This window comes from Balaenoptera borealis (assembly GCF_965194805.1).
Source record: "Balaenoptera borealis genome assembly, chromosome: 1".
In the NCBI taxonomy this organism is placed as follows: domain Eukaryota; kingdom Metazoa; phylum Chordata; class Mammalia; order Artiodactyla; family Balaenopteridae; genus Balaenoptera; species Balaenoptera borealis.
The window spans coordinates 81,557,015-81,585,005 of NC_138860.1; the positions used below are offsets into that span (position 1 = coordinate 81,557,015).

A 27,991-nucleotide genomic window follows, 5' to 3' on the forward strand; every position below is an offset into this window, starting at 1 on the left:
TTTAAGAAAGATACTTAATTTAATTTTTTAGGAAAAGCTACATGATTATTTAAAATGTGAAAACCACAACTAATAAACTGATGTTAGTTTCAGGACATCTTATTGCCACCACAGTCACATCACAAGGAACCCACTGCAACGAAGGTTGGGAGCTGACTGCAGTCCTGTCCGATCCCATAGGTGCACGTGCCTGGCTGCTCTTCTTGTGTCCTGCAGGACTCCCCCATCTGATTGGGTCCATTAGAAGAAATGTCCATTGTCTTCCACGTACCTTGTGACCATGGCTTAGAGGTAGGCACAGAGCCGCTCCAGCTGCCCGGGATTCCTATTACTTAGGAACAGCAGCTCCTTCTTCCCTTCTTCTGTATGAGCTAAAATGGAGTCAAACACAGATAACTGGCAGTTTTCTCCTGTAGCATTGTGTTACTTAGCAAATTCTGTAGTCAAAGGCTATGTTATCCAGATTACATTCTGATATAATTAGCACTCCCAAAACCTCACTTCTAGGCCCTTTATTCCACCACCCCCCAGTATTATTTTTTCTATGCATAATTTCCTTTTCTGTCTCTATTCCTCCAACCAGCATCTATCTCTCCCTCTGTTTCAAGACTATCCTCTGGACTTTAAGGACTTTGTCAAATCTCTCAAACCTCCTTTTAGAAATCTCCCCATTGTGCCTCCTACCTCATCATGCTGCAGCTGCTTTATACTCTTCCCCCTATTCCTTTAATAACCTATTTGCAGCTAATTCTCTATTACCTAGTGACAGAACCACCTTTATTTTTCCTCTACACCCCGCCCCCCAACACACCCACACCCACCCAGCACTGAGGGCAAGGGTTAAATGAGCAGCTGGAACACTTTCATCTACAAATACTAGGACAGGTATAGCAAGGATTTGGTTCGGTGCTGGAGTAGCCTCTCACACAGCATCAGTTGTTCTGGGGGTGTCCCAGCATATGAGCCTCTCAATCCAAGTGTGTTGAATGATGAATAAATGTGACAGTCAGAGTGTGGCAGCAACCCAATCACCTGGAAACTGCCAGTGGCTGGGTTCGGTCTCACCTCCTCTGTTAGCATGAGCATCTTATTCTAGACTAACGTGAGAATTTTAGGGAGAGATATAATGTCTCTTGTAAATCAAACTTTAACCAACCCCACACCTTCTGTACCATCTAATCAGCCAGAAAGAAGTCAAGATAAAGGGGAAAAAGATGAAGTACAAATTACAGGCTGCTGCTGAGGGAAGAAGAGATCAAGGCTCTGACTCAGTGGGATTCTTCTGTGAGAGGAAAAAGCTAAGCAACTGACCTTTCTCATGTTGAAGCCAATTGTTCTCCAAATAATAGTGAATACAACTTTCAAATTCCTTTGGGTTATAGTTGGAAACCAGGATGGGAATAAAGGGATCCAGGGCGTCAAATCCTTCCTGGAGAAGAAAAAGGATAAAGATACAGTATTCGTTAAGTGACAAATCAGTGTTTATTTAAACACTTTGAGGATAAGGTCTTTGATTTTGTTCTATTCTCCTCTACTCCACATTCTCTGGGGCTGGCTACCCTTGCTCTACATGGCCACAAATATACTTAAAAAAGAGAGAATGCTTGAGGCCAGGGGCGGCGGCGGGGGCAGGGGGACGGGGAATGCCACTTATCTGAGAGTGTACACACATAATCATATACGTGTTTAAATTTTTTTACAGTTCTAACTTCAATAGTCAACAACAGTTTTGATAGTTCATATACTCAAAAAAATTAAACAAAATGACAAGGATGGGGGAAAAGATCCTATTATAGAATATAAACTAAAACAAATGAATCAAACTGTATTTCAAAGTTCAAACATAACACTGAAGGGAGGAGGGAAACTAACCCAAACTAACTTCTGAACAGAATATTTGAACGAAAGACCCTTAGGCTAAAGATAAAAACTGCTCTAAAAGATATTGAGCCTAAATAAAACAGAAGTAAAAAAAAAAAAAAAATTTGCCCTCTAGTTCGCAGCTTATTTATCTAGAGGCAAGGGTTAGCAATTCTGAAACTATTTTTACTATAATCTGAGATTGAGCTAATATGTAAATACACTGTGAATGAAAGATTATCGTTGGAGAAGAGGGTTACAAATATGGAAAGGGCGAAGGATACAATGAATGCCGGGATGCTAGCCTGGAACTAGAGGTATCAGATTCATGGTTTTTTAATATAGAGAAACAGATACAGATGTGTGTGGATGTGTATATATAAACACATATATGCATATAGCACATGTACATGTATGTTTGTATATATGAATGGTGCATGTATCTACTTACTAACTCTGCTGGAGGGCCTAGAAGAAGTGACACCCACATCCCAGTAGCAGTAAGTATACCTAGCGCTCAGGTCTTGGTTTCTAAATACCATTCTCCTCTAAAATGAACCAAAGCTCCTTGAAGAAATGGCTGATTTTAGGGCTGGGGCATGGAAAGTACATGATGAGTCGTCTGGAACATATTCTTTTTTTTTTTTTTTTTTTTAATAACTTTATTTATTTTTGGCTGTGTTGGGTCTTCGTTGCCGCGTGCGGGCTTTCTCTAGTTGCGGTGAGCGGGGGCTGTTCTTCGTTGCAGTGCGCGGGCTTCTCACTGCGGTGGCTTTTCTTGTTGCGGAGCACAGGCTCTAGAGCACAGGCTCAGTAGTTGTGGCACGGGCTTAGTTGCTCTGTGGCATGTGGGATCTTCCCGGAGCAGGGCTCGAACCCGTGTCCCCTGCATTGGCAGGCGGATTCTTAACCACTGTGCCACCAGGGAAGCCCTGGAACATATTCTTGTGCCAAAAATAAAGAAGTGCTTAGAAATGATGGGGACAGAGGAGGAAAGGTAGGGAGAAAAATGATGGGGACATGTTAAAGGGACATAGAAGCCAGCTTGAAGGGCTCCTACTGGCCAAATCTGGGATAACTTAAGTAGCAAAATAAATAATGAGAGTAATTATTTAATGGGTTCTAAACCCATTAAATAAGAATTCACATGTCTATGTTGAAACAAATACATAAATACATAAGGGAGAAAGGAAAATTCTTAAATATAAGAGAGGGCCAACTGATACATTTAGAAGTTATGGTGGAGCTAGAAAATATCCATCTTGCAATTATCATGATAACTGATTTAGGGAAGAATCACCGATGGAAACTAAAACTAGTAAAGGGAAGTTTGAGAAGTAAAAGGATATTTACCTAGTCTCAAAGTATATCTCCACAAGATACTTATTCATTACAAAAGGAAAAGAGTAACTTTACTGAGGAGAAATGAGGTGGAGAGCACCTTAACTAAGTGTTCAAAGTTTATATTGCCAGTAACAGGAGAAATAAGTTCCATGTGCTTTCTGATATTATGCACTGAGAAGACACAATATAACTTCTAACATCACATATAATCAGGAAAAAACTCAGACAACCCCATAAAATAACCCATAAGATAACTAGCATGTACTCTTCAAAAACAGAGATATAAATATTAAGGTTATAAAAGACAAAGACTGAGGCTCTGTCCCAGATTAAAGGAGACTAAAGACACTTGACAGTTGAGTGCGGTGCATTATCCAGGACTTTCTTTTCCTGTAAAGGACACTGGGATAACTGGCAAAATCAGAATATACTCTATAGATTAGGTAACAGTCAATGTTAACTTTCTGATTTTGATAACTGTGCTGTGGTTATACATTAGAATATCTTTGATTTTAGGAAATATGTATTATTTAGAGATAAAAGAGGGCATCGTATCTCAGGTTAATGTCACATAATTCAGGAAAAAAAAAAGACGGAGAGAAAGAGTAAAGCAAACATGGTAAAGTGTTAACGATTTTAGAAATCTAGTTGAAGTCACAGAGGAATACCATTTTTCTCCAAGTCTGAAATTATGTCCAAAAAAAAAAAAATATATATATATATATGTATGTATATTTAGACAGAATGACTATCTAAGGGTAAACAAATTTTCCAGTGATTTGACCTTTCCCAGCAACTCCTGGGGCAGATAGGCTTTCCGGGACTTAAAGAGAGACCCAGTCTGGCTCACAGTCAACACAATGGCGCCTCCTTGCTGAAAGAAAGGAGAAAAAGCTGAATTTGAAAAAGACAGAAAAATGCATTTTAATCATCTGCAGATTTTTTTTTTTTTTTTTTTTGCCATATGGTGGTATTGCAGTGTGATCTAGCACAGTTAAATGGCAACTAAATTGATTATTAATTCTCGATTTGACTCTGACAATAAATTGCTGTATGATCTTAAATTTATCAAAATCCTTTCCAAAGTTGATAAGAAATAAAAACACCTTGAACAACTGCAGCAAAGTGAAATTATGCCAATATTTCAAAAAAATGGTTTTGAATAAGCGTACTACAGTCAAGTGGAAAGATAAGAAACCAAATATATAGATTTAAAACTTGGTACAGTTATGAGAATTAAATAAGATATAAGAACTTTCTGTCCATAAAATTAGAGACCGGTAAGTATTAGCAATGAGGCAGTTGAACATCTTTAAAACGAAAATACATTTCTTTCTGAAATCTGTTAAGCATCAAATGCACTCACCCAATCATTTTTCACCATTTTCCTCAGGTTGTAAATAAATGCTAGTTCTTCTGGGGCAATCTGCACATCGGTCAATGTGTGAGACAGAGGTGAGAGGGAGGAGAAAGGGAGAAAAGAGGGAGAGAAGAGAACATTACTTGCTCTGCCCGGATGCTCCCCTGAGATATCTGCACTGACAACAACTAGAAAATCCTCAACTGGGAAATCCCTGGAGGTCCATTGGTCAGGACTTCGCGCTCTCACTGCCGAGGGCCCGGGTTCAATTCCTGGTCAGGGAACTAAGATCCCACAAGCTGTGCTGTGAGGCCAAAAAAAAAAAAAGAAAAAAAAGAATCCTCAACTACTACATAACCACAGTACCTGAAGGTACCTCTGGAATAAGCCACATGGCCACTGCTCCTCAAACTGCCATGCTTCTGGAGATTAAAAAACAGTTACCAAGGGAGAAAATACCCACTGCCCCAACCCACCCCCTTCCTTGATGCTTCTGATCATCGTCTCTGCTTAGACCAGAGAACATCATTTTGAAAAGAGAATAGAAAGAAAAAAATTGACAAAGAAAGAAAACACAGCTTTTGTTGTCATGCTCTTGGTATTCAGTGGATGATGGAATATGGCATCATCTTCTCCTTCTGATACTATTTTCACTATACATCTTATTTCAAATATTCCAAGGCAAGAAAATATACTGCATGGTCTAGAAGGCTATGTCCCAGCCTACGTATATGATGGTTTCTGAAATCAGAGAAACCAAAATAGAGAAACTCAGTTTTCCTACCGGGCTTTTATCTTCTCTTTTCAGTGTGGTCCTTCCCCAGAGAGCATTGACTCCATCCACTGCCACCAGGAGGCGAAAAATACCCAAAGAACTTTGCCTCTTTAGCTCTTTGAGCACAATCCCAGCTGCATCTGTGGCATTCCTCACCCGCATTATGCCCTGTAGGGAAAGAGAGACAGTGGCTTGCAGTCCTACAAGAGGCTGTCTCTGGTTAGACATAGTACACGTTCAGTGTCTTTATACCTGTTCAACTACTTCTCCCAGAGGACTGCCTTTCTCAGTGCTTTCTCGCTTATTCCAGACATACTTCTCTTGAACTTTTATCTAAAAATAAAACAAAGACCAAAAAAGGCCACTTAGCCTAAGGATAAACCCATCCCTAGCTAAGAAGGTAGGGTAGGAGGCTAAGGTTATTAGGAGTCTATTTTCATCTATTTTTCAAGCCTTGTAAGAGAGCTCAGCAGGGAAGTGAATGCTTTCTAGCCCATTTCTGCCTGGAGCTTAAAGAAACACACACAAAATAGTAAGGGATTCTGACTAAAAAGGCCCAGGATGAAGCCTTGGCACCTGCATTAACAAGCTCCTAGGTGATTCTAACTTATATCCAGAGTTGAAAATCCCTGGCCTAGAGACTGTATGCAAGAATCACTAGAGAATAATTTTACGAATATGTTTCTGGTACCTAAAAGATCTAATCTGGAGAAAATTATGTAGTTGAAATGTGTGTTAGAGGATTTTAGGCTGTCACCTTGGAAAAGTCAATGAAGCAATCTGGACTTCACTTTGCTACCCACCAGATGTGACCAGCTTACTGCTGCCTCTTTATTTTACATGGATAAATGAGTTTCAGCGTGTGAACTCACTGTGAATAAAATGTATGAAAGAAATACAAAATGGTATAGTTATCCCAACTACAATATTAGTTCTCCATAGTCTACTGATACTCAGGGCACAAAGAAGATAAAAATCTTAAAAGACTGTAGAGCACCAAACTTCTGGGAGTCTAGTCACCTGACTCAAGAAATGCTCATTTGCAGTTTTGAAATTCTTCAGCCAGGTTGAAGCCTCTAAAGGTTGATCAAAGCGCTGTTTGTTGTAGGTGGACTGCAGAAGATCCCGGCAGTTTTTCACCCAAAGATGAGCTAATCAAAAGGCAAAAGAAAACAAACTAGGCAGGAACTGACTGTATTCAACTCAAAATACTCTATGCTTCTTTAAGTTATGGAAGATGACTTTAGTTTCCCACATATATTTCTTAAAGCCTTCTTGCTTCAGAGGTTTACTTTTTGGTCTGGTCCATCTTAGATTAAATATTATCATTACACACAATACACAAATAAATGGATTAAAGGTCACCTCAGCTTCCTGGCAGTTTTTAAAGACAGAAAATGTGGATGCAAACAACACTGAACAAAACAAGGAGGGATATATGCGAAGTATGAGAGTTTAAGTTTTTAAGATCCATGCTGACAACCTAGAATGCTGACAAACAGTACCATGTCAAAGGCTCTGTGGGTACTCAAAGTTGTTGGCTGATGGCAATAAAGCTTGTGGTGAACACTAAGGTGGGAGTTTATGCTCTTGGGCATTACCTATCAAAGTGAGGATTGCTGCGCCAAAAAATACTTCATTCTAATTATCAAAAGGTTCCAAAACCAACTCAGACCAGCCTGTACCCGGAGCAAAGACCTCTCCCTTAGTTGTCAGAGCCCTGTCAGAAAATTGAAGCCACAATGTTACCACAGTAACAGAATAACTAACCCCAACATAGTGAGGGAAGTTCTTACCATCTGGAATATGTAGTATCAGCCAATCCTGTTTTGCACAGAAATGAATAACATGGCAAAGACTGAGGGTTTTTCCTGTTCCCTTCTCGCCATCTAAAGCACTTGCTGTTAAAGAAAACACCACCTTCCAGCGGTTGGGACTCCGCGCTCCCAACGCGGGGGCCCCGGGTTCCATCCCTGGTCGGGGAACTAGATCCCGCATGCCGCAACTAAAAGATCCCGCATGCCAGAACTGAAGATCTTGCATGCTGCAAAAAAGATCACGTGTGCTGCAGCTAGGACCCGTCACAGCCAAATAAATAAATAAATAAATATTTTTAAAAATAATAAATTTATAAAAAAAGAGAAAGGAATAGTAGTTTCATTTTTCTCACCAGGAATTGATTTAGGAATGGATGTGTGACGTAATTCTGGGCAATATGAAATGAGGGAATGTTTGATGGAAGCTTCTGGGAAATTTTTCTCTGTTTTAAAAAAAAAGAATGCAAGAAAGGAATGTTTACTTTTCTGGCCTTTGGACATGGCTCTGTGAAGATGAGATGTTTGGAGTTGCTGCAACCATTTTGTCAACATGAAGAAATCAACCTGGAGACAAAACCTAATACGGTGAGGATGACAGCAGAAAGATTAAAGGAATCTGAGTTCTCTCTTTTTTAAAAGAATATTTATTTGTTTGTTTTGGCTGCGCCCGGTCCTGGTTGCAGCGTGCGGGGTCTTTAGTTTTGGCATGCCTGCGGGGTCTGGTTCCCCGACTGGGGATCAAGCCCAGGACCCCCTCATTGGGAGAGCAGAGTCTTACCCGCAGAACCACCAGGGAAGTCCTGGAATCTGAGTTCTTGATGACCTCAATGAACTGCTGAAATAACCAAACCTGAGCCTAAACCTGATGTTCCCGTTCCTTAGGCAAAAATCATTTATTACCTAAGCCATTTTGAGTTGGACTTTCTTCTTACTCAACTGCAAATGAAGCATCTTAAGTGATAAACTAAAACAGGAGAAGCACAACATGAGATGAAGAATTGGGTCATTTTAGAGATGAGCCACCAAAAGTTGGAGTATGTTAATAGGCTATTTAATATGTTCACACCTAATTCTTTTAAAAAAAGCTGTTTTGACAGTACCACTAAAATAGATTACTTACATCTTTTAAATTTAGGACTGCAAAAATCTCCAATTAGAGCAAGGAGTAAAAGAAACAAGTTCCTGAGGAAAATAAATTTTGTCAATTTTCAAAATATTAGAATTTTCATGCACTCTTACTACAGGAGTGTCAATTCTGACTTAACCCCTTCTGGCTAAAAATAAAGGTATTTTCTTAATTAAAAAAAAAAAAAAGAAAAAGAAAACACCACCAAAAGGGACACTTCGACTGTCAACAAATAAAGCATTTCTTCTTTTCCCACATTTGAGGGAGGAAAGCATTGGCTCAGATAGCCCAGGCAAGCAGGAAAGGATACAGAAAACGTATCGTACAGCTGGATGAGCAAAATTGGTGTTTTTCAGGTAATGCAGAAGCTCTAGGGCTGGTCTCCTTACCATCAGGCAAGCTTCATTGAATGTCTTCACCTAACAAAACAGGGAAAGAGGAAGGAGAGGGTGGGGTGTGGAACTTCTAGCCTGTTCTTGGTAATATACACTGAGTCCAACATAGCAACCATAGCATCAAATTGCCTATTTTTCATTTATTCAGTTAGGAAAGGTTGGTATTGAATTTGAAAATTTAGCCATGTAATTTAGCTAAGAATTAAAACACATTATCCCGCACCAAGTGTATAACAGTCAACTTTTGATTATTTCTGTAAATGAAGCACAGATATTATATCAGTTAATTGAAATTTACAAATAATCCAGACATAACTATGTAAACTACTTAAGGTTGATATAAATATTAAAAGCATGTAAAATGCTTAACAAAGCATCTGACACATGGTAAGCATCAAATAAATGTTAATTCTTTTAAATTTATTTTTAGCTAATTCTTTTTTTAAATTAAATTTAATTAATTTATTTATTTTTGGTTGCACTGAGTCTTAGTTGCGGCATGCAGGATCTTTCGTTGCGGCACGCGGGCTTCTCTCTAGTTGTGGCTCGTGGGCTCCAGAGTGCTTGGGCTCTGTACTTGCGGCACGTGGGCTCTCTAGTTGTGGGGCAGAGGCTCAGTAGTTGCGACACGTGGGCTTAGTTGCCCCATGGCATGTGGGATCTTAGTTCCCCGCGTTCCCTGCATTGGAAGGCAGGTTCTTAACCACTGGACCACCTGGGAAGTCCCTTTAGCTAATTCTTATTACTGTAACCACCTAGACTTCTCTCTAGAACTTATATACATACCAGCTCAGGAGCAGGTGCGACCAACTGCCCCACAGCTATGAGGCCATACCTGACACCACCAGTATACAGATACACCAAAGAACTGACACACAAAATTCATTCCCTTTTTGCCACCAGGAATAATTTGGTGGAAAAATTTGGGAAGCAGTGATATGTATGAAAATGATTTGCAAAGTATTTAATAATGTCTACTGATAAGAATAAATGCCTAACAAATACTACTCACAAGTATATCAGATAAGGATTAAGACAGTGTTGGTATTTTTTTTTTTAAAGTATTTTTTTTTAAACGTTTCTTTAATTAATTAATTTATTTACATTTATTTTTGGCTGTGCTGGGTCCTCGCCTCTGTGCGAGGGCCCTCTCCAGTTGCGGCGAGCGGGGGCCACTCTTCATCGCGGTGCGCGGGCCTCTCTCCGTCGCGGCCTCTCTTGTTGCGGAGCACAGGCTCCAGACGCGCAGGCTCAGTAGTTGTGGCTCACGGGCCTAGTCGCTCCGTGGCATGTGGGATCTTCCCAGACCAGGGCTCGAACCCGTGTCCCCTGCATTGGCAGGCAGACTCCCAACCACTGCGCCACCAGGGAAGCCCCAGTGTTGGTATTTTTTAAAGAAATCCTAACCAAACAATTGAATTGGAGAAGAACTTTGACAGGTAAGTTCAAACTTAATGGAAAGTGAAACCTTCAAAAACATGATACAGATATTAAAACAGAAATGCCGTATTAGGCAATATGACAGTACTAAAATACACAAACAATGGTGAGGGAGTTGGCCTTTACATACATGGAAGTTATGGAAAGAATGTATGAGTAATTCCCTCCAAAGCACTGGTGGTTAACCATTCTGAAAGCAACCTGCAATAGTTAAAGTTAGGCCCTCAGAACCATGTTAGAGATTGTACTATGAATGTCTTGGGACAGTTTAAAGTGATGATTTCTTCTGACCGTGTCCTACTTCCAAACTTAACAAAATTTTTGATGACAAGCTGTCTATGGCCTAGAATTAGCCCCTTTACTGGTGTCTCATCTAATTTCTTGAAATAAAACACATTGAAGAAATGACATCCTCTGGTTTCTAAGCTAAAAATCACCTGCACAGTCAAGTTTGATATTTCAATAAGAAGGAATAATTTCTGAGGCTGAAACTAATTGAGCAGGAATTAGCCAAAAGAACCAATTTCCCCAGGGACTTCCCTGGTGGTCTAGTGGGTAAGACTCCATGCTCCCAATGCAGGGGGCCTGGGTACGATCCCTGGTCGGGGAACTAGATCCTGCATGCATGCCACAACTAAGAGTCTGCATGACACAACTAAGACCTGGCACAGCCAAATAAATAAATAAATAAATAAATGTTTATTAAAAGTGTTAAAAAAAAAAAGAACAAATTTTGCCAATAAACTCTGCTTGCAGTTAACTATGAATTCTTTCAATGGCTATAAAGCAACCCAAGATTACATTCTTTGGGTTGAATTTATGACCACAAAACTACATTTTCTGAAAACCCATGAGACTGAAGAAGAACAATGAATGATGATGCATCTAATCCAAATATCATTTCTATTTGGCTCAAAAATATATTATGTTTTCGCTTTTCCACACATATAAACTATTTTCATGATATTTTGCTAAGGCAAATATTAAATTCATTTTTAACAATTACTTGACATCTAAAGTTTCTAGAAATCTGTTGGGTAACACAAGGAAAAGAGTGGAATATTATTTATTTACTTAAGAATATTTTGCCTGGCTCCAAAAAGGATTTAAAGAGGTTAACTGCAGATAAGCATTTGCTTAAAGTAATTATAACAACAGCACTATTCACAAAAGATAATCAATAGCTCTATTTATCTGTTTTGTTTTTAAGATTCAAATTAAATCTTTTATAGTTTTCTACTCATTTAATTCCACCCCTCTGCTATCAACAGCTTGTGTTATAAGCTCCCTCCAATTCCCTCCCGTTTTGAGCACCTGCATTACAAAGCGAGGAGGCAGGCCATGGGGGAATACAGTCTTCAGATCTTGGAAGGATATGTTGTAGTGCTGACCCTCATGCTGCTCCCCATGCTTGGCCTAGGAAATAAAAATGCAAACAGGTATAATGGATAGAGTGACAAAGACTTTGAAAAAGTGTCAAGGGCCTTCTAGACTGTAGTGAGGAAACACTTCTCTCTCAGAGCTGGAAAAGATATTCTTTCATTTCTTAGACAAAAAATGCTCACTGTTGTCCCCAAATCCACAGTGTATATATAAAGCTGATGTTGGCCTGAATGATGAAGCCAGTTGCTCGGCAACATAAACCCTAGATGTGGAAGGAGCAGAGACAATTCTTGCCATCTGGATTCTTCTGTGCTGTGCATAGAGATGATCCAGTCACGTGACAAGATCATCTGCATGCCACTGTTGCCATAGAAACCTCGGAGGAACTGGCAGATAAAGGGACTACAATTACAGGGAAAAGCTGAAAGGCAATTCAATGACTTCATTCACTTATTCTATTTCATTTTGTGCTTGTGAAAGTAGATGAACGCTAGAGACATAAATAAAACACACCCTGCTGAGATGGCGTTTTGGGTAATGAGTTATTTTTTTCCCTTCCACAAGCACAGCATATGTTAAGATGGGGCAACTCAGAGGGCAGGGGTAGGGACAAAAAGGGAGAGAAAAGCTATTGGTTCCCTTCACATTTAAGCACAGACCATACAACTAATTTCATTTATAAGAGGCAACAATAATACTGAGGAAGGAGAAATCAGCATTTAGCCTAATGGGACCTGAAATAGAAAATGCAACACTGGATACTGCTGGAATCCTGGTTTCTGCCGATAAACTTCACTTTAAATGCTGCTCTTGTCAACAAATCAAGTTAGTTCCCTCTCCAGACACTAGGAAATCCACTTAGAAAGGTGGAAGATAGTACCAGATTGGTTATTAGGAAAACTATGTGGTCCCAGGCAAGTAAGTTGATTTCGTTAGGATTCTCCGTACCAGGGTTGGTAAACTATGGCTGGCTACCCATTTTTGTAAATAAAGTTTTACTGGAACACAGCCAGGCCCATTTGTTTATGGCAGAGCTAAGTAGTTGTGATAGAGATCACTTTGGCTCATATGCCTAAAATATTTACTATATGGTTCTTGTAGGAAAAGTTTGACAACCCATCATACACTAAGATCAATAAAAACTACTAAATTTAACTTCTAAGGAATTGAGTAGTTAAGTATTTACTAGGTACCTAACTCTATACCCAACAAAACCCTTGGCACAAAGTGAGTTCAATGGTAGTAATTAAACCAAAACAGATATGGACTGACCTGTCTGAGCTATGTTACCATGGTATCAGATAGGGATGGGGAAGATCAGGGTTCCAGAATGCTGTCTCAGGTACTGTCTGACTATATGTAAAAATCTGCTTAGCTTCTTTCAGTTTCAGTTTTTCTTATGTGTCAAATGATGGCAATACAAATTATAAGTCCTGAAAAAAACCCATATACACATTAGCAACTCACCGGATCATTCTCACTGGTGCGGGAAATAGCTCTGGGACTCTCAATTGCAACCTGGTTATCCAGGTGAGCAGCAAGGCACTGGGGTGCCTGGGTCCCTATGTGCAAAAAACGTCCAGGGTCCAACTATAAAAGAAACCATTTTAGTGTTTTACAATTAATAGGCTTTTTATGCTTGCTACAACACTGAGGTTTTAAGCCATATCTGCAACAGGGAAAAATATCACTAACATGCATTTTAGTTTTATGTAAAACAGATCCTTGTTATTATTTATAATTCTCTAAGTCCAATCACATTATTCATACTCTGAATCTGTTCCAGCTTGTGTTGCTATGTCTGGGCTCTGTCCCATATGGAAACAATTCCGTTAGAGATTGTTCAGGAGCACAGCTCAGCCATTAACAACCTAACTCAGGAAACTTCATTTAATGCTCTTGCCTACAGTGATGAATGGTGGCCAGTACTGTACAATTCCCAGCTGTCTAGTAATCCTAGTCACCTCAGTTATTAGGGGATTAGTGCAATGTTCCTATTTGATAGGTATAATTACACTCCTTGCAACAATTTTCTTGCTAGCTGTGCCCTGAAATAAAGAATCTTTCATTAAGGACGTGTAATGAGGGAGTGAGTAAAGCATCCAGCTAAGTGAATAAACTGCTCTACAGGCAAGTCAGTGAACTGCACATGGAAACCTCAGAACTGGGAAAGGTTTGGGGAAGAGGATGAGATTTCAGGAGATAAATCTGAGAAAATGCTAACTGGAGAACTCCCAAGCTGAGTTTAAGGATAACAGGCCTTGTGTATAAGTGAAAAGATGCCAGTTACAAGAGAAAGATTAGAGTATGAATCCAGTAGAATGAGGAAAACAGGGTTGTGAGAGATGGCTGTAGAAAGGGAGCTGCTCGCTAGGTCAATAGATAGTATGAAAGCTGCCTGTATTTATATTTAGTCTCACCAAGCAGCTTCATGAGTCCAGAAAATGTGTATTATTTTTGTACTACCTCTCATAACACTTATACCCATTTAACAAGACCTTTGACTCCCTGACAACTTTTTAACTGGTATCTTTAAATCTTTGACTCTTCATCTTCCACGGTCCAGAAGATTTGTCCTCCCAAATAGGTTTAACCTTCAGCTAGTCAAAAAGTTTGGATGGTTCCCTATTAATGTCAAAATAAGTCTCAAAGTCCTTAGCATGATAATTAAGGCCACTGCTATAAGTTCAACCTACTTTTCTAGTCCCACTCCTTTATAAACTCTATACTCCAGCCAGCCAACCATGCTAAAACATGTTATTCACTTTCATGCCTTTATATTTCTGCTCATTCTACTTCAGCTTCCCTCTCTCCCTATTTAAATCTTACTCATCATTTAAGACTCACCTCAAATGTCATATCCTCTGTGAGGATTTGCCAGACACCTCCAGGCAAAAGCAATTATCTTTCCCTCTCTATAGATAGCACTTTCTTTGTATTGCATGCATTTTTACTCTGCCTTGAACTACATTCATGGCTTTTGTTAACTGAGTACCTATAAAATGCTAGGCAACAGAGTGTTATACACATTATTTTTGAGCCAAGAATCCTAGAAGATAGGTAGAATATTATGCTGTTTTCTTATGAGGGAAATCAAAGTTCAGGGAAGTTAAATAACTTTGTCTAAAGTCACAGAGTTGGTAGGTGATGAAACCAGAATTCAAATCCAAGTTTGTCTGACTCCAAAATCTTTATCCTTTTTATTGCATCATGTTATCTTACACACAAGTTTGTCTCCCATTTTAGGCCACACACACTTGAAAGAGAAGGGATCAGGTTTTATTCATTTTTGTATCTCCTTCTCCAAGTACCCCATGCGCCACAAATACTTCATACTTGTGCCCTGGAATAAAAAAATCTTTCTTAGAGACATGATGAGATGGGGGAGTTTGTAAAGCATCCAGCTAAGTGAGAGTAAACTGCACTACACTGCCACTCAGTGAACTGCACATATAAACCTCTGAACCAGAATTTGCAATATTTAATGTAAAGTAATAGGGTAAAGTAATACAGTTGCTCCAACATTGTCTGCGAATGCAGAGACACCAATGTTTATCACATGTACTCTATACCTCCCAGCCTCCCTTGCAGAAAGATTGGGGTCACATGATTAGTTCTGGCTAATGAGCTATCAACAGAAATAACTTGGGTCAATTCTAGTCAGAGCCAGTTAAGAGTGGGTATAAATTCTCTTTTTTCTCCTGCTGTGGCAACCTTAAAACCTACATGCTGAGATGGCATCCCAAGATGACAAAACTGCATCCCTATGTCTATCCCCTCCCATATTTGCCTGTAAACCATTTTTTTTGGCAGCACTGCACAGCACCTGAGATCTTAGTTCCCCGACCAGGGATCGAACCCGTGCCTCCTGCAGTGGAAGTGCAGATTCTTAACCACTGGACCGAAAAGGAATTCCCTCCCTGTAAACCATTTTGGAAATATAGCAACATCAAGAGCAAAACAAAACATATACACACAACACAAACAATATCATGTGCTGAGTTAAGCCAATGAGAATTCAAGGCCTGTTACCTCCATAGGATCTGAACTATACACCCTACAATGTTCTCAATTCTACGGGAGAGAAAGCATCATGTCTCTAAATAAAGTAGCAGTCAAGTGGAAAATTAAAGATATTCAAGGACCACAAGGTGGTGCTATTTCTACAAGAAACCTATGACTTTTTAGTTAAATGTTTTTTGCAGCAAATTAAAAGCTAGCAAAATGGATTCCTTACTTCTTCGTGTTATATATGGCATCACCCAGCTAGTCTCTTGTCTCCAGGGAAAACAACCATATGTACAACTGCCTGTGCACCGTTCCAGAATGAAAATCATGCAGTTCTTGAAAGAAGGGCATTCACGAGCCTATAAAGGAGGTTACTCTAAACTAATCTACAAAAAGCATAAAATCTTCTCACTGACATTCCTCTATACTTTGGACTCAGGTCTTTCTTGTCTGCTATAAAGGAAGAAGAAATTGTAGCCTTTTAATATAATAAGTTGGGGCCAAAATCCATCCCTTTGTTGATCTTTGCTTTTTCATATTGTTTTATAAAAATGGGTTATTTTATGTACATAGGTTTGTCATGAATCCCTGGAAAAAAGGTGAATCCTATAAGAAGAAGGGCTCCTTTTTAAGGAAATCTAATCTGTAATTAAATGATCAGATGGAAGTGACTAAGACCTTCCAGCTCAGTTCTCATCCTTTAAGATATAACTCTGGGAGAATTTCCTCTGGACCCTACTAATCCAGGTTAGGTGCTTCACCATGCTATGACAATCATTTATTCATGATCCCACTACTGGACTTCGAGGTCCTGAAGAAAACATGGACCATAAAATGCAATACAGCACAGTGGTTAAGGCCACAGGCTTTGAAGTCAGACAGACCTGGTATCTAGTCTGGGTTAGACAACTTCACAGCGTGTTACCTCAGGCAAGTTACTTAGCCTTTCTAATCCTAAATTTCTGCATCTGTGAAACAAAGATATTACCTACCTCAGGGGTTGATCATGAAGATTAAGAGAAATAAAGCACTTAGCACAGTGCCTGGCACATAATGAATGCCCAAAAAATAGTAACCACTGGGACTTCCCTGGTGGCAAAGTGGTTAAGAATCCATCTGCCAATGCAGGGGACACGGGTTCGAGCCCTGCTCCAGAAAGATCCCACATGCTGCAGAGCAACTAAGCCTGTGCACCACAACTACTGAGCCCATGCTCTAGAGCCCGTGAGCCACAAGTACTGAGCCCGTGTGCCACAACTACTGAAGCCCGCGTGCCTAGAGCCCGTGCTCCGCGACAAGCCCACGCACTGCAAGGAAGAGTAGCGCCTGCTCGCCGCAACTAGAGAAAGCCCGTGCACAGCAACAAAGACCCAACACAGCCAAAAATAAATAAGTTAATTTAAAAAACAACATCAAAAAAACCAAATAGTAACCATTATTAGTGAAATGAGTCATCTTAGAGTCCTGAGTATCTGCCATAAGGAAGGTACTGAAAAACTATTTGCTAAATAAATGAGAGAATGAAGTAAAGCAACAGAATAGTCTTTCTTACATATGATTTTATTATTTTAATCAACTATCAGAAATCGGCAACTTATTTTTTTTTAAATACTTCATGAAGGGATGATAATCATTGACCCAACTGGAGAATAATAAAAGTTAATAAAGATAACTGCACTTAAGCTTATTTATCTCCTTTAAAAAATGTTAGTTCTCCTATGATAGGGTAAATTCCCAAGTGCAACTATTCTACTAACACCTGTTATTGGATTTTTAGGGCAGTTGGGAGTGAAGTGTATGGGCAGAGAAATGGAATTGTGACTGTTCTTTTGAGCAAAACTAGTCAGCTGAAGTTCTCCAGAGCATTTTATTCTGGATACAATCAATCCAGAAAAGAAATCCACCTAAAGACAGTTTACACAAAGCACTTAGGTCAGTCAGGACTCACCTTATGGACCCTGGAGATAAGCCTTGTCATTCCTTTCAGCATTATCCCTGCACTTTTAAAAAAAAGTGAAAAGGTAAGCCACAACTGGGAAAAGATATTTGCACAATGGATTAGTATCTAGAATAAATAATGCCTTTAAACTGATTAAAAAAATGAGCAGAAGACAGGAACAGATATTTCACAGAAAAGGGAATACAAATGGCTAGTAAACCCATGGAAACAGTTCAACCCTTATGACAAATCAGGGAAATGTAAATTAAAACCACCACAATGAGATACCATCCACAACCATCATATTGAGAAAAATGCAAAAGACAACAGCAAATGTTAAAGAGGCTGTGAAGCACTGGGAAGTTTCCTATACTGTCAATGGAATTATAAATACAAATATCTTGGAAAACAAATTTGACATTATCTGTAAAGTTGAAAATGTACATGTCTATGGCCCAGGTATTCTACTCCTTCGTATTTATTTTAGAAAAACACATATACATGTACACTGGGAAATATGTATCACAATGTTCATAGTAGTAGAATATGAATTATCAAAACTGTAAAAAGCCCAAATGTCCATTGATAGAAGAGTGGATAAATGGAGATATGGTCATGCAATGGAATGCCATACAAAAATAAAAAGAATAAACTGCAGTTACATGTAGGACATAGATGGATCTCAAAAACTAATACTGAGTGAAAACTGTAATATACAGAATGATATAATTTATATGAAACTCAAAAACATAAATCCTAATTATCTGGAGAATACACATATATGTAATAAAACTGAAAGAGAGAGGCAAGAGAATGATAAGCACACATTTAGAATAATGCTTACCCTTAGGGAAGAGGTAAAGGGACAAGATTGGGGCAGGGCACACAAAGGAATTGTAATGATCTATTTCAAATGATGGATAATAGATATGAGTATTTATTATTTTTATACCATGTGTGTTGTATTTATTCATTTGTATGTTGGAAGTATTTAACTTAAAAACCCTAATCATGTGGGAGCTAAAAAATGTTTAAAATACTTAAATGCAACTCTCAATATTCACTAGTAGATAGCATAACTAAATCAAATCTCCAGGTAATCACCTACTTCATTTTGGCTCATAATTTTCACCTTTCTTACATCCAAAATCTTTAAAGCAGCAGCAACAACAGTGTTACACCTGTTTATTCAACAGTAACAACAACAACAGAGTCGCACCCATTTATTCAACACTTACTGAGGACCTATTATGTGCCAGGGCCTGTGAATAAGATGGTGAACAAAGCTGTTCATTTCCTGACCCAACAGAGCTTATAGTATGGTTAAGAGATGACACAAACTCCTCTGAATTCTATCTCCTTTTAGTTTTCAAGCTTACTATTTCTCTTTTAGAAACTGCTTATTTTCCCATCAACCTCTTTCCATTTTAAGAGTTTGTGGAAGAACAGCTTAAGACCACTCAGTGGTTGTTCCTACTCATTCAGTGGCCTGAGCAGTGGGAGCTGCAAACCAGGCTTCAGTGGCAGGCTGAGCACTCCGGTCTTCAGCAGGGAACTGCTGAATAGGCACAGGGAGCACCTGCACACCTTCAGACCAGTCAGCCACCTCAGGTTGAGCAGCAGTGAACTTAGGAGCTGGAATGGTCCATTCACCCTGAAATTCCTCCTTGGTCACAGTCTTCTCAGCTGCCGCCTGCTCTTCCTTTTCAATCTCTTCAGGATCTCTGTAGAAGTAGAGATCGGGCATGACCTCCCATGGGTGTTCACGGGAGATGGTGCCATGCATGTGCAGAACTTCACATCAGACTCACTGAGTGAGCGCCCTTGTTGTTGCATGGGATGGCAATGCCCACATAACGCAGAGGAGAGTCTGTGTTACACAGAGTAATGGTGGACAGGTTAATGTAAAAGGCCGCTGTGAGAGACTGGTCAGCCCTGGGATCAGTAACCACCAGAAGTCTCGGCTCCCGGAAGGCTGCCTGGATCGGGTTAGTGAAGCCTCCGGGAATGAAGCGGCCAGCAATAGGAGTAGCTCCAGTGGCAGCAGCAAACTTCAGCGCAGCTTGCTGGAGGATATGACACTGACATCAGCTGGGTTTTCAATGGCAACAATGGCACCAGCTGCCAAGAGAAGCTTCTCTCAGGTTCTCTTCAGATTTATCATGTAGATGCCATCACTGTTCCTTTTGTAGATGTACTGTTCCATTTGGAAGTCAAGGTTGGTGCCACCTAAGTGGGTTCCAGCTGCAAGAAATTTGAGGACCTCCCCCTCCTTCATTTGCAGGCCATCAAGGGCTCCGGACATTGTGAAAGTTTCCCTTTAAGTTACAATGGGAATCCAGAACAACGCCGTAGGGACCCCTGTCTGGGTAGCGCGGAAAAGGCAAGTTTACTTTTTAATAAAAATGCCAAAGCATTCCTTAATTCAGTCATTCAAAAATGTGTTTTGTGCTTTCATGTGCCCACACTATACAGACTACACAGTGGCATGGTCTCTACTGGCCTGCCTCACATTTACATGTGGGATTGCAGGGCTCCTTTGCTGTGTTTGAAAACCAAAAGTTCTAAAGCAGCAGTTCCCAAAATGAGTTTGGTGAATACTAACTAGTCATAAAATGCACCAATGTTCTCTGGCCAAAGAAATTTGAAAATGCTATATAGTTATCCACTTCTTGAATAATTATAATATATGCACATATTCACACATTTAAAGGCTTTGGGGAACACTATAGTTAAGAGACTTCATTTTAATCCAAATTTACTTGGCCTTGGAACCCTTGGAACTCCCGTTGTTGCAAAATACTATTAATAACATCCTCCTGGCTGCTAGTGGAAGGGCTGCTGCTGTGGAGTAAGGTGGTGGCTGTGAGCATGTGCCCAGGCGTGAGGATGAATTCTACTAGGCCACAGGCAGGGTTGAGGTCCCCTCTGTTCCCTGTTCTTCAACGGTTCTCCTTAGTTCTGCCTTACACTGCCTCTACTGCTGTCCACCACTGCCCAACGCCCACCACCACCACCTGCTGCCTAATCCAACTGTTCAGAGAAGAGCTAACAGAGCAAGTCTAAGACTGCTGTCCTTAGAAAGGCCTGCTTGCAAGGTTGCCCCTTAGCTGGTGTCTGGGAACTTGGATTTCTGGAGAGTTCCCACCACTCCCAGAACTGGTAAGAGTGGGTCACTGTGCCTCAACTATTTATACAAACAACATGGTTTACATTAAACACCTGCTTTCCTTCTGGGAGTCTGGAAATTTACTACATGCGAGGCTGATAATGACTATATGACCAGCCCCAATAAAAACCGTGGGCACTGAGACTCTGTTGATAGTTTCCCTGGGTGGCAACACTTCACGTGTTGTCACAATTTTTTGCTGAAGGAATCAAGTGTGTCTAATGTGATTCTACTGGGAAAGGACTCTTGGAAACTTATACCTGGTTTCCTCCAGATTTTGCCCAATGTGCCTTTTCCCTGTGCTGATTTTGCTCTGTATCCTTTTGCTGTAATAAATCATAGCTGTAAGTACGACTATGTGCTGACCTCTGAGTCCTCCTAGGGAATCACAGAACCTGGAGGTAGTTTTGGCAACCACTGACACAACCACCCAGTGCCCAACACTACCCAGTATCAATCTCTACCTTATACCCACCATCACCTGGCACCCAACACCACCATCTTTGACCAGCTCAATTTTCTTAACCCCAGTTCTTCTCAATCCTCCCCTATTTCTATTACCTCAACTCCCTGCCTCCAACACTGTCCTCCCCGATCCGTGACCAGCTAACTCCCATACCAATTCTAACCCTCTGTATCAGCTGATTTCCAACCCTAAGCCCTCTACCCAACCTCAAGTTTCCCAACTCCCAAACTATTCAGGACCCCAATGCCACTCCAACAGGATCTGGCCTACCCAATCCTGCTCCCCAGATCTTCTCAATGTGCCCTGGTACAACCACTATTATGAGACAGCTGTGGGCTGCAGCTCTGGAAGGAGGTAGTGTCCTAGAAAGAGTGGGTGACATGATCCTGAGGTCACTACTTCCTCCAGGTATGCCTGTGGTCATTGAGGCCATTACTCTGGCTATGTTTTAGAGATTATGGGAAATGCTGGTCAGGAAAATGTGACCAGCTTTCCATCTTCTATCCTGTCATCTTGTATCCATATTACAACATTGGGCCTACCAGCCTCCATCCTTGAACTTCTCCAATCCATCCTTTCCACTGAAGTCTGGCTCTTAAAACCCTTCAATATTTTCCTACTGCTTTTAAAGGTAAATTACACACACACACACACACACACACACACACACGGCTTATATAAGAATAACAGAAAATACTTTAAGAAAAAAGGGGGGTCTGTGAATCTCAAAAGTCTGATCTCAAAGCAGACAATCCAGACTAAACCACATTTTCCATGTTCTTTAAAATACCTGTAAGTAGAAAAAAATCCTATTGACAGGCCAAATGAAAGCAGAAGAATGGAGTATTTGCTCATTCTACATTCCAAGACATATACAAATCAGGGCACTGCAAGAAAACGGTTCAAAGCCACTAATACTATGAAAAAATGGAGTAATGATTTCTCCTTTCGGTTTTTTCATATCCTTTGAATGTTGATTTGCAGAGTACAAGTTAACCACATTGTAACTGGAAGGCAGATAAAGGACAGGTTTCCTATTAAAACTGACTGATGGTACAAGATGAAAAGAGTTATGGAGATGGATGGTGTGATGGCTACACAATAATGTGAATGTATAATATCATGGAACTATACACTTAAAAATGGTTAAGATGGTATATTTTATATTATGTATATTTTACCACCATAAAAAAAAAGGGAAAAAACAAACCAAAATAAGACTGATGGTTAAAATTAAAGATAAATAATTTTCTCAAGCCTTCTAGGAAGATGAAGAAAAAAATTCTCAAAGATATCATTAAAATACTTCTCTAATATTGTTCAACTGCCATCATTCTGAGACTCTACCTGTTGTCTATTTCTACTATTTCAAGGAAGAAAAGTCCTCCCTCCAATCCCAGTCATTCTTTGTTTAAAGTGTGGATAGGGACTTCCCTGGTGGTCCAGTGGTAAAGAATCCGCCTTACAAGTCAGGGGATGCGGGTCCGATCCCTGGTCAGGGAACTAAGATCCCACGTGCTGCAGGGCAACTAATGCCGCGTGCCTCAACTAGAGTCTGCGAGCCGCAAATTACAGAGCCCACGCGCTCTGGAACCCGCAAGCCACAACTAGAGAGAAAATCTGCATGCCACAACTAGAGAGAAGCCCGCACGCTGCCACGAAGATCCCGCATGCCACAACTAAGACCCAACGCAGCCAAAAATAAAAATAAATAAATAAATAAATAAAGACAAATAATTCCTTAGTCTTTAAACCCTTTGAAGTGTTTTCAGGTACACTTGTAAGGGACATTTACTCACTATTGTATTTAAAGTTCTGTCACTCTTCTGACGAAACTTTCTGGCTAGTGTTAGAGCCCTCTTTCTTTAAAAAGAAAAAAAAAAAAGTATTGTCACATAGGCCAAGTGTACACTGAAAAGGAAGTCAGAAAAAGCCTGTACCAAACTTAGAAAGGTATCCCAAAGGCTGTATGCTAACACTTCAGTGGTCACAAAAATCATAGATTATTTTTTAAATTAAACATTTACTATTGAGATATTTACATATTCACAGGCAAGTGAAAGAAATAATACATGTTCCATGTATCCTTTACCCAGTTTCCTCCAATGGTAACATCTTGCAAAACTATAGTACAATATCACAACCAGGATATTGACCTTGATACAGTCAAAATACAGAACATTTCCATCACTTTAAGGATCCCTCAGGTTGCCCTTCTACAGCCTCCTGCACTTCCCTCCCACAACCCTCCCATTCCTTAACCCATGACAACCACTAATCTGTTCTCTATTTCTGTAATTTTTTCATTTCAAGCATGTTATATAAATGAAATCATACTGTATGCAACCTTTTAATATCGGCTTTTTCCATTCATCATAATTTTCTGGAAATTCATCTAGGTTGTGTGTTATATGCATCAATAGTTTTTCTTTTAATCCTGAGTACTATTCCATGGTATGAATGTGCCTGTTTGTTTAACCATTCATCCATTGAAGGACATCTGGGCTGTTTCCAGGTTTTGGCTATTACGAATAAGCTGCAATGAAACATTTGTGTACAGATTGTGTGAAGAGAATAAAATTCTTCAGGTTAAGGTGATCTAGTTCAAGAACTGAATTAATGCTACAATGATCTGAATAATAATAATATTTTTCAGAAATAGGCTCTAAATTAAGCAATTTATAGGCACTGTCTCACAACACAATCCTATGAAGTAGATATTACATCCATGTGAAAATAGGGATGGATAGACTAACTTGCCCGAGGATATATAGCCTAAAAGTGACAGTTCTGGAATTCAAACCTATGTTTGACTCTGCAGCCTTTGCCATTAGCCACTGTGTATATTGTATTATCAATTATCAAGTGCCGGAACATTTCCACTGATGGGGAACTCACAAAGCAGTCCTGCTTTTATGGAAAGTTCTTTCACAATCTGAGGTGAAATGTCTCCTTATAGCTTCCATTCACTATCCCAGCCTTTCTCTTTGGTTTTACAAACTACCTTCCATGTGATAAATTGAAGGTAGTTATGTCCCCTATTTTTTCTTTTCCAGGGTAAATGTCTTCAGTTTCTCAAAGCAATCATCATAGAAGTCCTTTATATTACTCATCAATACTCTTCAGCTATCATCTTTTTCTTTATAAATAAATTTATTTATTTATTCATTTATTTAATTTTGGGCTGCATTGGGTCTTCACTGCTGCACACGGGTTTTCTCTAGTTGCTGAGAGTGGGGGCTACTCTTTGTTGTGGTGTGTGGGCTTCTCATTGCGGTGGCTTCTCTTGCTGTGGAGCATGGGCTCTAGGCGCACGGGCTTCAGTAGTTGTGGCACATGGGCTTCAGTAGTTGTGGCTCGCGGGCTCTACAGTGCAGGCTCAGTAGTTGTGGCGCATGGGCTTAGTTGCTCCGCGGCATGTGGGATCTTCCCAGACCAGGGCTCGAACCCGTGTCCCCTGCATTGGCAGGCGGATTCTTAACCACTGCGCCACCAGGGAAGCCCTCACCTATCGTTTTTAGATTTTATATTTTCAAGAGTAACTATTTTGTTATTCTATTATGGAAAATGTGTTGAGGCAAGGAATATGACTTTATTCGGAAAGCCGGCAGACCGAGAAGGTGGCAGACTAAAGTCTCAAAATAACTATCTTTTTTTTTTTTTTTTTTTTAATAAATAGAATCTGGGTCCCTTTCAGTTTATTTATTTATTTTTTAATTAATTAATTAATTAATTTATGGCTGTGTTGGGTCTTCGTTTCTGTGCGAGGACTTTCTCTAGTTGTGGGGAGCGGGGGCCACTCTTCATCGCCGTGCGCGGGCCTCTCACTATCGTGTCCTCTCTTGTTGCGGAGCACAGGCTCCAGACGCGCAGGCTCAGTAATTGTGGCTCACGGGCCCAGCTGCTCCGCGGCATGTGGGATCCTCCCAGACCAGGGCTCGAACCCGTGTCCCCTGCATTGGCAGGCAGACTCTCAACCACTGTGCCACCAGGGAAGCCCCTCAAAATAACTATCTTATCCAGGTTTGGATGCCAGTTTCTTTTATAGCACAGAGAAGGGGAGGAGATGAGGAAGTAAAAAGGCCATAAGTTTTGCAAATATCACCTGGAATGGCCAGCCTCGGGGAGGGGAGGTGTTAATTTCTTCTTTCTTGTAGCCAACCACAGGTGGACAGGGTCCGGATGTTTCCCTGAACAAAGGCACTTTGGTTTAGCATTCAGGCAGAGGAGCAGGGTTCCCCGAGGCAGGCCATTATGTATAGACAGTATCCTTTTAGTGAACAAAAACAGCAGAAAGCAAAGGTTAAAGTAAAAGAAACAGATCCAACATGCACTGCTGCTGTAACAAATTACCACAAACTTGGTGTCATAAAACAACACAAATTTGTCATCTTAGAGTTCTGTGGTTTAGAAGTCCAAAATCAAAATGTTGGCAGGACTGTGTTCCTTCTGGATGCTCTAATAGAGAATCTGTTTTCTTGACTTCTCCAGGTTTTAGAGGTTGCCCTCTCATCTTCAAAGCCTACAACAGTTTGTCAAGTCTCTGTCCTACTGCCTCACTCTGACACTGAGTCTCTGGTCTCCCTCTTCCACCTTTAAAGAACTCTTGTAATTACAGTGGGTCTACCAGATAATTCAGGATAATCTCCCTATTTTCAGGTTAGCTGATTAGTAACCTTAATTTCCTTCTGCCACGTAACATAATGTGTTTACTGGTTCCAGGGATTAGGACACGGACATCTTTGGGGGGAACCATTATTCTGTTTTCCATACCTTCCTTGGTTCAAATAATTCAGGGTTCATTCATTCAATAAGGTCATTTTATTGAGCACTTAATATATTTTAGTCTCTGGTAGGCACTGGAGCACAAAAGAACTGAATACGATCTTATTTGTCTATACTTAGCTGACAATTCATGAATCAGTGCAGTTACCCAAAGCTAGTTAAAGGCAGAGACTGTAAGTAACTTTCTTTATATACAAGTGTAGTGGAACTCCATTAAAGGTGTTTTTCCTTTCTAGCATATGCAATTATGTTGCTAATGAGAAATTTACTATGAAGGCAACGTGGTATAGTGAAAAAAGTTAAGTTTTTAAGAGACAGGCAAATTGAAGTCTAAAGACAGTTACCGGACTTCTTTGAGCCTCAGGCTTCTCATCTGTAAAATGGGGGTAAGATGATCTATTTCAAAGTGTTGTATAAGGATTAAACAGGAACACAAGTTCTCTTGGCATGGTATTCCACAAATGGTAATTCTCTTTCTCGTCTCATATTTTAAGTATCTAACATTAATTTCAACATTTCCATGACTTGCTTTGCACTAGACTACAAAAGAATATAATAGAAATGTTACACATAGTCCCTGCTCTCAAATTAAAAATGTTCTTGGTAGGGTAACACACCTGCATACATGACACAATTAAAAAAAGATCAGTGGCTCCTAAATGGCTCCATGAAAAAGTTGGGACTTAAGGTTAGGAAAAGCAAATATATAGTGAGGTAATTAAGGCGGATTTCCCTTTAAAAAAAAAAAAAAGCAAACAAATAAAACCTGATCCATATTTTGAAATATAATATGTTAAGGGGGAAATTTAGGAGTGTCTACTTGAACTTTAGAACTTGAATAGGCCTTTGAGATTAATCTAGTACGGTGATTTTCAAAATATTCCCAGATCCCTAGAAGTCCACAGATGTGAAGGAAAAGGGAAACCCAAGTGGATCCCTCACCTAATTTATTCGGCTTTGCTCACTGGGTGAAACTAACGATTACTGGAATAGAAGAAAGTTTTGGAATTATCTGTGGATTTTAATAGTCCATAGTTCTCCTGAATTCAATCATCAAGAAAAAGTAAATGTTCATGCAGAGTTTTGCGAAACAAGTATCAGTAACCACGGAAATCTGACAGACCTAGTTTTGCACTGTTTTACCAACGATTTGGAAGAAAAGGACACAAACTACCAATTACACCCACAAACTTTATCAACATCAAGAGTACTGTGAACGATAACATTAACTCTCTGCACTTCCCCTGTGCCTAGGAGCTAATTCTACTATACACATATTTTATTATTTTACCACACACCAACCCTGAAGGCAGATTTGGAGTTAACTAATTTTTATGTTCAGTTTTTCGTTTCTTGTTGGTAAGGAACTAAGAAAAATAACTTTCTGAAGGACACACAAGACATGGGAGATCGAGTCCAGACCTGAACTTGAAATATATGGTGTCCTTATCCTCTAACATAAGGCTGCCTAATGAGGTTGAAAATGCATCATCCATCCACGAGGTTTGTGTAAAAGTGCACAAAAACATCATCGCGTATAGACAATAGTGTGAAATTCGAAAATCTAAGCTGGGTTTAAAAAAAAAAAAATAAGAAAGAAAGAAAAAGCCGACCACTGAGCCGGTTCCTTCTTGGGTCCTAGGTCCGCAACACAGAGCCCGGAGGGAAGCCCCTTAGGAGGGCTGCCGGCCCTACTGTCCTCACTCCCTACCTCATGGAGGTTCGGAGTCCCGCTCCTTTCCCTCAGGGGTACAACCCCCGTGCCGGTTCACTTCCTCACCGAGAGTCGTGGACCAGCTCTCCCGACCCGGTAAACCGCAGACACTGTCAAAGGCAGGCTCCTCGGCGATCGTCCCGCAGCAGAGACTCAAGCTCGGGTCGTACGGCAGGAAGCTGCTCAACGCGCAGCCGCCGCGGCCTCCAACCACCGGCCAACGGAGGGGCGCTAGGCCGCCCCCAACCAGCTCACTGCGGCCGGGACGAGGCAGGGGAAGGGAGCCGCGGCGTCGCGGCGCCGCGGCCAGCGAGGTAAGTAGTCATAAGTGTCTATCCGCCACTCGGGGTAACTCCTGTCCTAAAGGCAAGCTCTGCCCGCTTCGCCTGTCGTTTTCTCCCCCGCTTCTG

At 40.3% G+C, this 27,991-nt stretch overlaps 1 protein-coding gene and 1 pseudogene across 5 annotated transcripts; both read right to left on the reverse strand.

Annotated features, from left to right (window-relative positions):
• Nucleotides 1-27,988, reverse strand: DAP3 (death associated protein 3). 4 transcript variants are annotated; one of them, XM_082358829.1, is made up of 13 exons: nucleotides 27,648-27,988; nucleotides 17,457-17,508; nucleotides 12,968-13,090; nucleotides 11,432-11,533; nucleotides 8,593-8,701; nucleotides 7,136-7,228; nucleotides 6,360-6,490; nucleotides 5,592-5,672; nucleotides 5,349-5,507; nucleotides 4,571-4,630; nucleotides 3,989-4,078; nucleotides 1,312-1,429; nucleotides 1-371 (listed from the first exon to the last, which is right to left on the reverse strand). In XM_082358829.1, exons 2-13 carry the CDS (start codon nucleotides 17,496-17,498, stop codon nucleotides 286-288), a joined length of 1,194 nt encoding a protein of 397 aa, XP_082214955.1. In that variant the 5' UTR covers nucleotides 17,499-17,508; nucleotides 27,648-27,988; the 3' UTR covers nucleotides 1-285. The 4 variants fall into 4 exon arrangements, with proteins under 4 accessions (XP_082214955.1, XP_082214954.1, XP_082214956.1 ...); XM_082358828.1 differs by having other exon boundaries at nucleotides 27,579-27,988; XM_082358830.1 differs by lacking the exon at nucleotides 7,136-7,228 and adding an exon at nucleotides 8,277-8,303 and having other exon boundaries at nucleotides 27,579-27,988.
• Nucleotides 17,472-22,874, reverse strand: LOC309614057 (small ribosomal subunit protein uS2 pseudogene; annotated as a pseudogene). Its single transcript has one exon. The product of its transcript is annotated as a small ribosomal subunit protein uS2 pseudogene (transcript).
• Nucleotides 27,989-27,991: the final 3 nt, after the last annotated feature.